This window comes from Scyliorhinus torazame, chromosome 7 (genome assembly GCF_047496885.1).
Source record: "Scyliorhinus torazame isolate Kashiwa2021f chromosome 7, sScyTor2.1, whole genome shotgun sequence".
In the NCBI taxonomy this organism is placed as follows: domain Eukaryota; kingdom Metazoa; phylum Chordata; class Chondrichthyes; order Carcharhiniformes; family Scyliorhinidae; genus Scyliorhinus; species Scyliorhinus torazame.
The window spans coordinates 12,304,425-12,317,114 of NC_092713.1; the positions used below are offsets into that span (position 1 = coordinate 12,304,425).

The 12,690-nt window shown below is 52.9% G+C and overlaps 1 protein-coding gene across 2 annotated transcripts in view; it reads left to right on the top strand.

Moving 5' to 3' along the window:
• LOC140426033 (atrial natriuretic peptide receptor 2-like) overlaps positions 1 to 12,690 on the top strand; it is a 130,848-nt gene that overhangs the window by 95,098 nt on the left and 23,060 nt on the right. Inside the window, exon 22 of one of the 2 annotated variants that reach the window (XM_072510327.1) lies at positions 10,611 to 10,702. In XM_072510327.1, coding sequence (XP_072366428.1) covers positions 10,611 to 10,702 — 92 coding nt within the window. The remainder of the gene's footprint in view (positions 1 to 10,610; positions 10,703 to 12,690) is intronic. The other variant, XM_072510328.1, reaches the window with a different exon arrangement.

The following is a 12,690-nucleotide window of genomic DNA, read 5'->3' on the forward strand; positions in this document are numbered from 1 at the left end:
ATTTTCAACTCCCTCACCTTCGCAGATGATGAAGATAAGACGAAGTTCAAGAAGGTCCTCCTCAAGTTTGACACTCACTGCAGCGTGGAGGTGAATGAAAGTTTTGAGCGCCACGTGTTCCAGCAGCGTTTGCAGGGTAAGGATGAATCTTTCCAATCCTTTCTCACGGACCTCCGCATCCTTGCGCAATCTTGCAGCTACGGGACCACCTCCGACTCCAGGATACGTGACCAGATCGTTTTTGGTGTTCAGTCGGACCGCCTATGTCAGCAGCGCCTCAAAGTAAAGCAACTCACCCTAGCGACCGCCATCGAGACCTGTGTCTTACATGAAAACACCACGAGTCGGTACTCCCATATACAAGCGGCTGAATCGGCGCGGCAAGGTTCCCACGAGGTGGAACGGGTCCAAGGGATTGAGCAGGGCCTCAGCCTGGATGAGGGCGGCCATTTTGCAGCTTTTCGCGGACTCCCGCGCTTGTGCGCACCAAACTAAGGGACGGCGACGTTGAGGAACGTAATGCGCAGGCGCGCACCACGCACGACCCCACCGTGCATGCGCGGTGGCGCAGCGAACATGCTGACGTCACGACGTGCGGCAACTGTGGCTCCGCCCATTTAAAGCAGCAATGCCCCGCAAAATCGCGACAATGTCAACGATGTGGCAGACTTGGCCACTAAGCTGCCTTCTGCCGAGCAGCTCAGCCTGCCAACTCCCATCGCTTCAGCCAGCCTCGCAGGAATGTTCGGGCAATTCAACCCACGGTCACCGATTGGGGAATTGGGGAATACAAATCAAAATGGGCCAATAAAGCCAGAGGGAGATGAGAATAAATAGACTTACTTAGGGAGCTGTTATGAGCTGCCTGAAATAAGCAGATTTAAGAGTAATCTTCAAACGAGATTTGGATAAATATTAGAAAAGGGAAATAAAATGACAGGGTTATCAGAAAGAGCAGGGTGTGGGACTAATTGGAAATGGCTTTGAAAGAGCCGGCACAGAAATGATAGGCCCAATGGCATCTTTCATTTGCTGTATGGGTCTCTGTTGTCGGGACGTGCAGAAGAGAAGTTGCATTTGTAAAAGTTCTTGCAGGTGGGAAACCCTGATATCCTCACATAGCATTCTTCGATTCTGAATCAGAGCCAATACACAAAATATCCCATCCAATGTGTACAAATCAGGCTCACCATCAGCCTGGGGCGTGAGTTCATTTTTGCTCTTTGGCGACTGAAGGACAAGGTTTTGGCGAGGTTAACGTTTAATTGCAGTCAGGTTAGTGCTGTGCTACTGAGCCTCTGGGATTCAGGCAGCTTACAGTTAGTGTCGCCTCAGCTTGGAGGATGAAAACCTTTTTTAGTGCTGGGATTTTAAAATTATTTCCAAGCAATGCCACTGGATAACGGTTGCAGCATCTTGTGCTACGGCCACAGAGTGAGTCCCGCAAGGTTGCTCTTGCGCATGTGCCACTGACGAGGTGATGCCTTGGCCACTGCTACGCATGCTGGATTTTCAGAGAAGCGTGTGATGCCCCCCTTGAAACCATGATTAGCAAGGACCTGCTCACTGGGAACTGGTGTACACATCAGATTAACACAGAACAGCTGTACAGATCAATTCACTCATTCCTTCTGGCAGGGAAAGATTTGCTTTGTTTCAATTTCATAATGACTGGAAAGGCAAGACTCAAACACATTTTATTAATTAGATATTGCATTAACTTTCTTCAAAAAAACAGATAAATACTTGGTCAGTAAGATATTGAAGGTTCGATAAGAGTTTATCTACCTTGGTTCACAATTAGTAAGTAGCTGGACCATAAACATGAGACTAAAATCCATTTGTAATTTGGCTGCGAAGCAGACAATGTTTTCCTGATGGTTTTCGCATTGATGAGAATTGTATTGATCACAGGTTCGAATTTCCATTTGCTTCTACCATTAATATTAGCAAATCCGGGCAGAATCAACCGTTACAAAGAAAGCAAAAAGAATTGAAACTGGACGGATCACCAGGTATTGACCGAGGCAGCGGAAGTGACAACGGCAAACCTAGCCCCTCCGACCCTGCAGAGTACTCCTCAATAATAGCTAGGGGCTTGTGCCAAAATTGAGGGAGCTGCCCCACAGACTAGTTAAGCAACAGCTTGACATCTCCTCAGACAGCATCTTCCAAGCCGATGACCCTTACCATCGAGAAGGACAAGGGCAGCTGATACCTGGGAACCCCACCAAGTCACTCGCCATCCTGAATTGGAAATATATCGGCCGTTCCTTCACTGTCGCTGCGTCAAAATCCTGGAACACTGTCCCTATTAGCACTGTGGGTGTACCTACGCCACATGGACTGCAACGGTTCAAGGAGGCAGCTCACCATCGCCTTCTCAAGGGCAATAAGGGATAGGCAACAAATGCTGGCCTAGCCAGTGTTTCTGACTTTTATCTTTATTACCACTGATAACCACAATGTGCGTTTGTGTTCCGTGTATTGGACAAATGACCACACAAGTATTTAGTATAATCACAGTTTATTACTGAACATAGGTTTAGTACTATGCTTAACAAATTACACGCTACTACACCATAGACTATATCTAGCAGTTTAAACAACCTTTACTTAACTTCCAAGTGACCGGCTCTGTGCAGGTTAGATAAGGCTTTTATCTGGTTCCCCACGTGTGGCGGCTGGTGGTTGTTTGGTTCGTCTAGGCTGAGTGTCGTCTTTCAGGTGGAGGTCGCGGGTCCTTGAACTTGGCTGGTCGATGTGCTGCAGTTGGATGACAGAAGCCGGTCCCCCAAAAGAGACAGGGGGCGTCATTCTCCGACCCCCCGCCGGGTCAGAGAATGGCCGTTGGCCGCCGTGAATCCCGCCCCCGCCGAAGTCTCCGGTACCGGAGATTGGGCGGGGGCGGGAATCGGGCCGCGCCGGTTGGCGGGACCCCCCGCTGGATTCTCCGGCCCGGATGGGCCGAAGTCCCGCCCAGGAATTGCCTGTCCCGCCGACGTAAATCAAACCTGATATTTACCGGCGGGACCAGGCGGCGTGGGCGGGCTCCGGGGTCCTGGGGGGGGGCACGGGGCAATCTGACCCCGGGGGGTGCCCCCACGGTGGCCTGGCCCGCGATCGGGGCCCACCGATCCGCGGGCGGGCCTGTGCCATGGGGGCACTCTTTCCCTTCCGCCTCCGCTACGGCCTCCACCATGGCGGAGGCAGAAGAGACTCTCCCCACTGCGCATGCGCGGGAAACTGACAGCGGCCGCTGACGCTCCCGCGCATGCGCCGCATTTCCGCGCCAGCTGGCGGGGAAACAAACGCCATTTCCGCCAGCTGGCGGGGCGGAAATCCCTCCGGCGTCGGCCTAGCCCCTCAATGTTGGGGCTAGGCCGCCAAAGATGCGGAGCATTCCGCACCTTTGGGCCGGCGCGATGCCCGTCTGATTGGCGCCGTCTTTGGCGCCAGTCGGCGGACATCCCGCCGTTGGGGGAGAATTTCGCCCAGGATGTTGGGTGCGCAGTTCTTCTTATCCTCTGGTCTTTCGCGCTCTTTTGGGCGGTCCCAGGTAGGGATCCAATGGATCGACAGGATTTCAATCACCTTAATCGATTTTGGCCAATTACGGGCGGGTACCTTGATGGCTGGGCGGGTCCTGGTTGTTATTGTCCAAGGCACATAGACACTCCCAAATGAGTCAAACAGGTGCCCCTGAGTCTGCTACTAATGGTAAGTTTTAATCTGAAGTCCATTGTCCTGGGGAATCCTGTGCGTGGCCTCTAGCAGGTGCGAGTTTCTGTATAAGTCTTGAGTTGTTGTTTGCAACTTACATAAGTTGTGTCCTGTCTGTGTCCCAACCTGACCACAATTCCCATCATCCTTTGCGGGCGGCCATCTTAGATGGCCGCACCAGTCAAACCCACATGTCATAAAATGAATTTTAAAGAATCAGTCTAACCAGCACAAAAATCAGGGGGTTTTAAACATAAATGAGTTATGTAGGGGGCAATTCTCCCAAATGGAGCCCAAGTGTTCGCGTCGTCGTGAACGCCGTCGCGTTTCACGATGGCGCGAACCGGGCCCGGGTACGACCTATTCTGTCCCCCACAGGGGGCCAGCACGGCGCTGGAGTGGTTCACGCCGCTCCAGCCTCCATTCCTGGTGCCATATGGGCGCCACGCCAACCCACGCATGCGGTGGAGGGAGACGGTGTAGGGTCGGGGTCGGTGGTGGTCGCTGGGGAACCTGCAGGTGCCAAATCCCGGAGGGAGACTGTGTCCTGCCGCCCGTCATGATGTGCCATGTAGACATATTGGGGGTTGGCATGGAGGGGCAGGACCTTCTCGACGAGGGGATCTGATTTATGGCTCCTCGCATGCTTCCGGAGGAGGACGGGCCCTGGGACTGTCAGCCAGGACGGGAGCGAGACCCCGGAGATGGACTTCCTGGGGAAGGCAAACATACGCTCATGAGGAGTCTCGTTGGTGGCAGTGCACAGGAGCGACCGGATGGAATGGAGCGCATCGGGAAGGACCTCCTCCAAGCGGGAGACTGGGAGACTTCTAGACTGTAGGGCCAGGAGGACGGCCTTCCAGACCGTCGCGTTCTCCCTCTCCACCTGTCCGTTTCTCCGGGGGTTTTAGCTGGTCTCCTGCTGGAAGCAATGCCCTTGCTGAGCAGGAACTGACGTAAATCGTCGCTCAAGAAGGAGAAACCCCGATCACTGTGGATGTAGGTGGGGAACCCGAACAGGGTGAAGAGACTGTGCAGGGCCTTGATGACGGAGGCAGAGGTCATGTCGGGGCACGGGAAGGCGAAGGCGAATCTTGAGTACTTGTCAACGATGTTGAGGAAGTACACGTTATGGTCAGTGGAGGGGAGGAGCCCTTTGAAGTCGATGCTGAGGCGCTCAAAGGGGTGGGAGGCCTTTACCAAGTGTGCGCTGTCTGGCCGATAGAAGTGCTTGCACTCCGCGCAGACCTGGCGGTCCCTGGTCACGATCCTGACATCCTCCATGGAGTAGGGCAGGTTGCGAGCCTTGATAAAATGAAAAAAAAGGGTGACTCCCGGGTGACAGAGGTCATTGTGGAGGGCCTGAAGTCGGTCTACTTGTGCGCTGGCACATGTACCGCAGGATAGGGCATCTGGGGGCTCATTGATCTTCCCAGGGCGATACAAGATATCATAGCTGTAGGTGGAGAGCTCGATCCTCCACCTCAGAATCTTGTCGTTCTTGATGTTGCCGAGCTGTGTGTTATTGAACATGAAGGCAACCGATCGTGGGTCAGTGAGGAGAGTGAATCACCTGCCGGCCAGGTAATGCCTCCAATGTCGCACAGCTTCTACAATCGCTTGGGCCTCTTTTTCTACGGAGGAGTGTCGAACTTCGGCGGCATGGAGGGTACAGGAGAAGAAAGCCACGGGCCTGCCCGCCTGGTAGAGGGTAGTGGCCAGGGCAAAGTCCGATGCATCGCTCTCAACCTGGAACGGAGTGGATTCGTCCACAGCATGCATCGTAGCTTTGGCAATATCTGCCTTGATGCGGTTGAAGGTCAGGCGGGCCTCAGCCATCAGGGGAGAAATGGTGGATTTCACAGTAACTTCATTGAAGCCTACTTGTGACAATAAGCGATTTTCATTTCATTTCATTTTCATGAGTGGACGGGCCCTGTCCGCATAATTGGGGACCCACTGGGCATAATAAGAGAAGAACCCCAGGCATCTCTTCAGGGCCTTGGGGCAGTGGGGGAGGGGAAGTTCCATGAGGGGACGGTCGGGGTCGGGCCCTAGGACTCCGTTTTCCACAACGTAGCCAAGGATAGCTAGGCGGATTGTGCGGAAAACGCATTTCTCCTTATTGTATGTGAGGTTAAGGAGCTTAGCGGTGTGGAGGAAATGCCGGAGGTTTGCTTCATGGTCCTGCTGGTCATGGCCACAGATGGTGACATTATCTAGGTACGGGAACGTGGCCTGCAGCCCGTACTGGTCAACCATTCGGTCCATTTCTCGCTGGAAGACCGAGACCCCATTGGAGATGCCGAAGGGAACCCTGAGGAAGTGGTAGAGGCGGCCGTCTGCCTCGAAGGCAGTGTACTGGCGGTCCTCCGGGCGGATAGGGAGCTGGTGGTATGCGGACTTCAAGTCAACAGTGAAGACTTGATACTGCGCAATCTGGTTGACCATGTCAGATATGCAAGGAAGGGGGTACGCATCGAGGTGCGTGTACCGGTTGATGGTCTGACTGTAGTCGATGACCGTCCGGTGCTTCTCCCCAGTCTTGACAACCACCACTTGGGCTCTCCAGGGGCTGGTACTAGCCTCAATCATCCCCTCTGATAGGAGTTGCTGGACCTCTGACCTGATAAAGGCCCTGTCCCGGGCACTGTATCATCTGCTCCTAGTGGCGACGGGCTTACAGTCCGGGGTGAGGTTAGCAAAGAGCGAGGGTGGGGCGACGTTAAAGGTCGCGAGGCTACAGACGGTGAGGGGGGTAGGGGTCCACCGAACTTTGAGGTAAGGCTTTGGAGGTGACACTGAAAGTCGAGCCCCAGTAATAGGGCAGCGCAGAGATGGGGGAGGACATAGAGCTAAAGTTAGTGCACTCTACGCCTTGTACCGAAAGGGTCGCGACACAGTACCCCCGGATTTCTACGGAATGTGATCCAGAAGCCAGGGAGATTTTCTGGGTCGCGGGTAAAATTGGGAGGCAGCAGCGCCTCACTGTATCTGGGTGGATAAAGCTGTCTATGCTCCCGGAGTCGAAGAGGCAGGTCGTCTCGTGCCCATTGATCCGGACGGTCATCGTGGATTTTGTGAGATGATGAGGTCGAGACTGGTCGAGTGTGATGGAGGCGAGCTTCAGAAGGTGGTGGGTGGGCCGGTCGGAGGTAGCGGTGGCCAGCGTATGACCGGGTGAGCAGGGGTCCCGGGATGCGGCGGAGTGGTTCCAAAATGGCGGCCTCCATGGGTCGCGCATGGCGGGTGGCATCGAAGATGGCAGCGCCCACAGGTCGCACATGGTGGGTGGCATGGCAGATGGGGGCGGTCCCGACAGACAACAGGCAGCACTGCTGGGCCTAGGAACTTTAGGGACAGGTCGGGCCTAGCAGACTTCGGCGAAGTGGCCCTTCCTCCCACACCCGTTACAAATCGCGTTCCGTGCAGGGCAACGTTGTCTGGGGTGCTTACCCTGGCCGCAAAAGTAGCATTTCAGGCTTCCGGCGTTGGCGGGCTGCTGCGCGGCACAGGCTTGCGCCGCACTCGAGTCGGGTGATGGCGGCGCCCACGACGTTCACGAGGGTGCCGCGTGGTCAGAGGTGTAGGCCTCCATGTTCTGGAAAACCACTTCCAGCGGGTTTGAGAGCTGCACTGTCTCTGGGAGGCTGAGTGTACTCCCTTCGAGCAAGCGCTGGCGGATGTAATTGGATTTAATGCCCACGACATAGGCGTCCCTGATCAGCAGCTCCGTGTGTTGGACAGCCGATACCGCCTGGCAAGCACAGTTCCGGCCGCACAAGTACCCACAAGGCACGCAGGAACTCGGCTTGTAATTCTCCAGAGCTTTGTCACCTCGTGGCAAGGCGGTGCCTGGCGTACACCTCGTTTACTGCCTTTACGTACTGTCCCTTCAGCAGCATTATCGCCTCCGTATACGAGGGGGCGTCTCTGATAAGAAGGAAAACTTGCGGGCTCACCCGTGCGTTGAGTATTTGAAGCTTTTGGAGGTCGGTGACGTCGTCGGTGGAGGATCCAAGGTAAGCTTCGAGGTAGCTTAGCCAGTGCTCGAATGTCGCAGTGGCGTCGGCTGCCTGTGGGTCCAGCTCCAGGCGATCAGGCTTGAGTGATGAATTCATCTTAAAAGTTTAGCTTATTAAATTGATGTGCCATCAATTAACACAAGACGAGTAGTGAACGAAACTGTGGCTTTAATAAGCTAAACAGAAAGCCTCCTGGCCTCTGATACCGAACAGGGGCAGGGCCGGAAGTCAGCCACCTTTATACCGAGCCCGAGGGGAGGCGGCAGGAGCACAAAGTCTCCTGAGGCCCAAAGTGGCCTCACGAGACATCAAAGGGTGGCACAGTGGTTAGCCCTGCTGCCTCACAGCTGCAGGGGGCCGGGTTCAATTCCGGCCTCGGGTGACTGTTTATGTGGAGTTTTCACTTCCTCCCGGGTCCGCATGGGTTCCCCCGGGGTGCTCCGGTTTCCTCCCGCAGTCCAAGGAATTGCAGGTTAAGTGGATTGTCCGTGCCAAATTGCCCCTTAGTTTCCAGAAGGTTCGGTGGGAAAAAGATGGAGGTGTGGGCTTAATTACGGTGCTCTTTTCAAGTACCGGTGCAGACTCGATGGGCCGAATGACCTCCTTCTGCACTGTAAATTCTGTGGTTCTATGAAGTCCCACCACAACCGTTTCCCCCCCCCCCTCTCCTCCCGTCCTACACAAGTGACACAACAGGATTCCCATCAGGAATCAATTTAAGTCTAAATATCGGGCCTCCATGCCTGTCATGGCCGGGTAGTACCCTTGCACTGGCCAGGCACTATTCCCGTGGCATTGCCAGGAGGAAGTGGCAGATGGGTGAGCGTGGTGGAGGGCGGGCACATGCGGTGGGGGGTTCTACTTTTACTGTTTAATAAACGGTGCCCAGGTCGTTAAAAAACGAAGACCTAAATCTTCTGGCCAATCCCGCCTGTGGGATCTTCCAGTCCCACCAATGGCGACCCCTCCCCCCACCACGGCATCCCTGGCAACAATGGGAAAACCGGTTGACAGCGGTGGGACGGGAAATTCCCTCAGCCGGCCAACGACGGGCTACCTTCACAGCTGCAAAGCACGCCACGCTGGGGCGGGGGCTAATTCAGCCCACTGCACCCGTGTGACATCATGGGACCTGGCCTTTCCAAATTCTTTTTCCAAGTTGCGAGCAATGCATTGGAGAAAGAGGCCACTGGGACCAGCGGTTCGAACGCCGATTTTCCCACCCGCTGTGACATTTCGCAGGAAAATGGAAATATCCTACCCCGAATCTGAGTGGTACAATTTCAAATGCAGAGCCCAGATGGGTGGATGGAGTTCGGATAGAGATCAGCAATGATATTATTGAATGATCCATCAGGCTTGAAGGGCTAACTAACTTTCTCCCCTCTGACCTCTTCCTGCTCGCTGTTTAAATCACGAAACAACTCTCAGCTTCCACCATAACTCAAATTACTCCAGTTAACATCACTAATGATGTTTCCTTCAAATGTGACTGTGACTCTGCGCTCCTCCACATCCTTCGAAACCGTTAATCGGTTCATCATCTTCCAACCACGGTAGCATTGTGGATAGCACAATTGCTTCACAGCTCCAGGGTCCCAGGTTCGATTCCGGCTTGGGTCACTGTCTGTGCGGAGTCTGCACATCCTCCCCGTGTGTGCGTGGGTTTCCTCCGGGTGCTCCGGTTTCCTCCCACAGTCCAAAGATGTGCAGGTTAGGTGGATTGGCCGTGATAAATTGCCCTTAGTGTCCAAAATTGCCCTTAGTGTTGGGTGGGGTTACTGGATTATGGGGATAGGGTGGAGGTGTTGACCTTGGGTAGGGTGCTCTTTCCAAGAGCCGGTGCAGACCCGATGGGCCGAATGGCCTCCTTCTGCACTGTAAATTCTATGAAATCTATGAAACCATCTTGCCTAAGTACTCCACAAATGTGGCAATATCTGATCCAGGTTCCATTAATTTGTCCCATTGATGACATTGCAAGGCCAATTTCCATTGTAGGTGACATCAGCACATCAGAGCCAAGACCCTCACCTGATGTCACTGACCAGAGGTCGAGGGTCATTCTGATTTGATAGGCGGGTTACCTGCACATTTGCAGTGTGGACAGGTATCTCATCGACGGGGTATGGGCAGGGAGCAAGAATCTGGTGGCTTCTTTATGGAGGCAAAACAGTGAAGACACAGGTGAGGAAGGGTGGGCTAAGGGGAAACTACAGAGGGCAGTCTATTTGTGGCTGATGGGGGAGGTGGTGGATGCATTAATTTCAGCAACATAACTGTGACATTATCGAAGAAGCCTCGAGGGGTTCCCTCCCTTTAAAGATTGGCAGTCAAGTCCTTCGTCTACAGTTGGGTTTCTCCAGGGTGTATCCTCTTGTTGAATTCCAGAACTCCACATGTACGTCATAAAATGCTGCTTCATGTGTATATTTGGGGAGAAGCACTGCTCGGCCATGTCTTGGTCAGACAGCTCGACAGGAAGCAGACACGTGGCTTTTCTTTTTAAGCTTGTTCACCAAGATAAAATCATAGATTACTGATGTTCTAACTGCTATGTTGATAAAGCAGTGTCTTTGATGAGGTGAGGGGACAGAATGGGTGGGGCGGTGACCTCGTACAGCCAATTATTTGGCTCTTCAAAAGAAAATGTTTGCAGAAATTTCCATGCGAACTCTTAAACTGGAATTTAACCAGCAGTCATAAAGTCTACCAGAGGAATTTGAGACAGGAAGACTGGGGAAATGTGCATGATTACACGGTTTGATCAAACTATTGATCCAAATTCTGGAATTGGATTATACATATTGAAATGTGAACATTACTTTCAAGAATTTAAATATTTGTTTCTCCCCATTTTAGCTTTGAAGATACAATGCAGTTCCAGTTCTTCTGAACTCCTCAAAGCAATTGGTGGGTATATTCTCACCTGTCGTGGTCCGCTGGTTGTAAAGGTAAAATTCTCTACTGGGTTGGTACCAAATTATTTCTAAACACTTTGGGTGGGGTTTTCCAGCCTTTCCTGCTGGCAGATCTCCTGGTCCGGGCAGTGGCGGCTCTCGCGGTGGCTGGATGAGTGACCCACGCAGAACGGCGTAGACATCTTCCAGTCCCACCAGCCACCAATGGAAAGCTCCGCCACTGGAAAACACACTGCTGGTAAGGGGGGGGGGGGGGGGGGCTGGAAAATCTCGCTCTTTGGAATTGAAATGGGTCTTTGCCAGTAGTCACCAGCGAGGAGTCGGAGGAAGGGGAAAGGGCTGGTTCTCCGTATGCCTCCTTGATGAGAGGTTCCTTGATCAGTGCCTTTGAACGTGTGATGCCCCCTAGAAGGCGGATCTAGGTTTGCTTGTTGTGTCCCCCACGTGTTGTGTACCCCACCCCACGGCTGATTGAATACTTCCCGTACAGGCCTCCCCAAACAGGCTCCGGAATGTGGCGACTAGGGGCTTTTCACAGTAACTTCATTTGAAGCCTACTTGTGACAATAAGCGATTTTCATTTCAATACCAGCAATGATGGGAGTAAACCCTGAAGTGGGCATTAATTGACTAAAGGACATTATGTGAACGAGTTTTTAACATCAATTCGATAGTGTCATGTTCATCATTACTGATTTTAATTCCAGAGTTCATTAAATTAAATTTTAATCCCAGGTGGGATTTGAACTCAAGACACAAGACACAGGCCTTGGATTATTAGTACAGTAACATAACTACTATAATACAATTATGTGTTCAGAAATTGTGTGGAAGGTTTCACTCAATACAAAATTATTCGGAATATAATATGATGTATAATATAATGAAGGAGAAAAGCCTTTTGTCCAATAGCTGAAGTTTGTTCAGTTATTTGGGTTAAAGTTTATTCGGTTATTTGCTGAATATTTGGACCAAGAATGTTCAGTCTTTTAAAAAATATTTTTATTCAAGGCTTTTTACAAATATACATCAAATATCAGAAGAACATCAACATAAATACAACAGACACAGATTCCCAACCTCCCCTGCTACCAATACCCCACCACACCCCCCCCTTCCCCATTTTAACCCCCTTACCCCCTCAAAGCCCTTCCCCCCCCCCCCCCCCCCCCCACCACCCCCTTGCTGTCTCCTCAATCCTCCTTGAAGAAATCGATGAACAGTTTCCAGCTCTGGATGAACCCCTCTGCCGACCCCGCAAAGCGAACTTGATTTTCTCTGACCTCAAGAATTCTGCGAGGCTGCTCACCCACACCCCTGCCTTCCGCGGCCCCAAGTCCAGCCAACACACCAAATTCAATCTCCGGGCTGTGCCACCTGGGAGGCCACAGCCAACACGTCGGCTTTTCGCCCCCACTGGACTCCCAGGTCTTTCGACACACCAAATATCACCACCTCCAGATTCGGGGCCACCCCCACACCCAGAACCTCTGACATAACATCCGAGAATCGCTGCCTGAACCCCGTCAGTCTTGGACACCCCCAGAACATGTGGACGTGATTCGCGGGCCCTCCCGCCCACCCCTGTCTTCCACCCCCCGCAAAGAACCTACTCATCTTTGCCACTGTCATGTGGGCCCTGTGCATCACCTTAAACTGGAGGAGACTTAACCTCGCATATGACGAGGATGCGTTCACCCTCCACCGCAAGGCTTCCACCCACGTCCCAGTCCGCACCTCCCCTCCCAGCTCCTCCTCCCATTTGTGCTTAATAGCCTCCACTGGGGCACTCACCCTCTCCATTATAGATTTCATAGAATTTACAGTGCAGAAGGAGGCCATTTGGCCCATCGAGTCTGCACCAGCTCTTGGAAAGAGCACCCGACCCAAGGTCAACACCTCCACCCTATCCCCATAACCCAGTAACCCCACCTAACACTAAGGGCAATTTTGGACACTAAGGGCAATTTAGCATGGCCAATCCACCTAACCTGCACATCTTATGGCTGTCGGAGGAAACC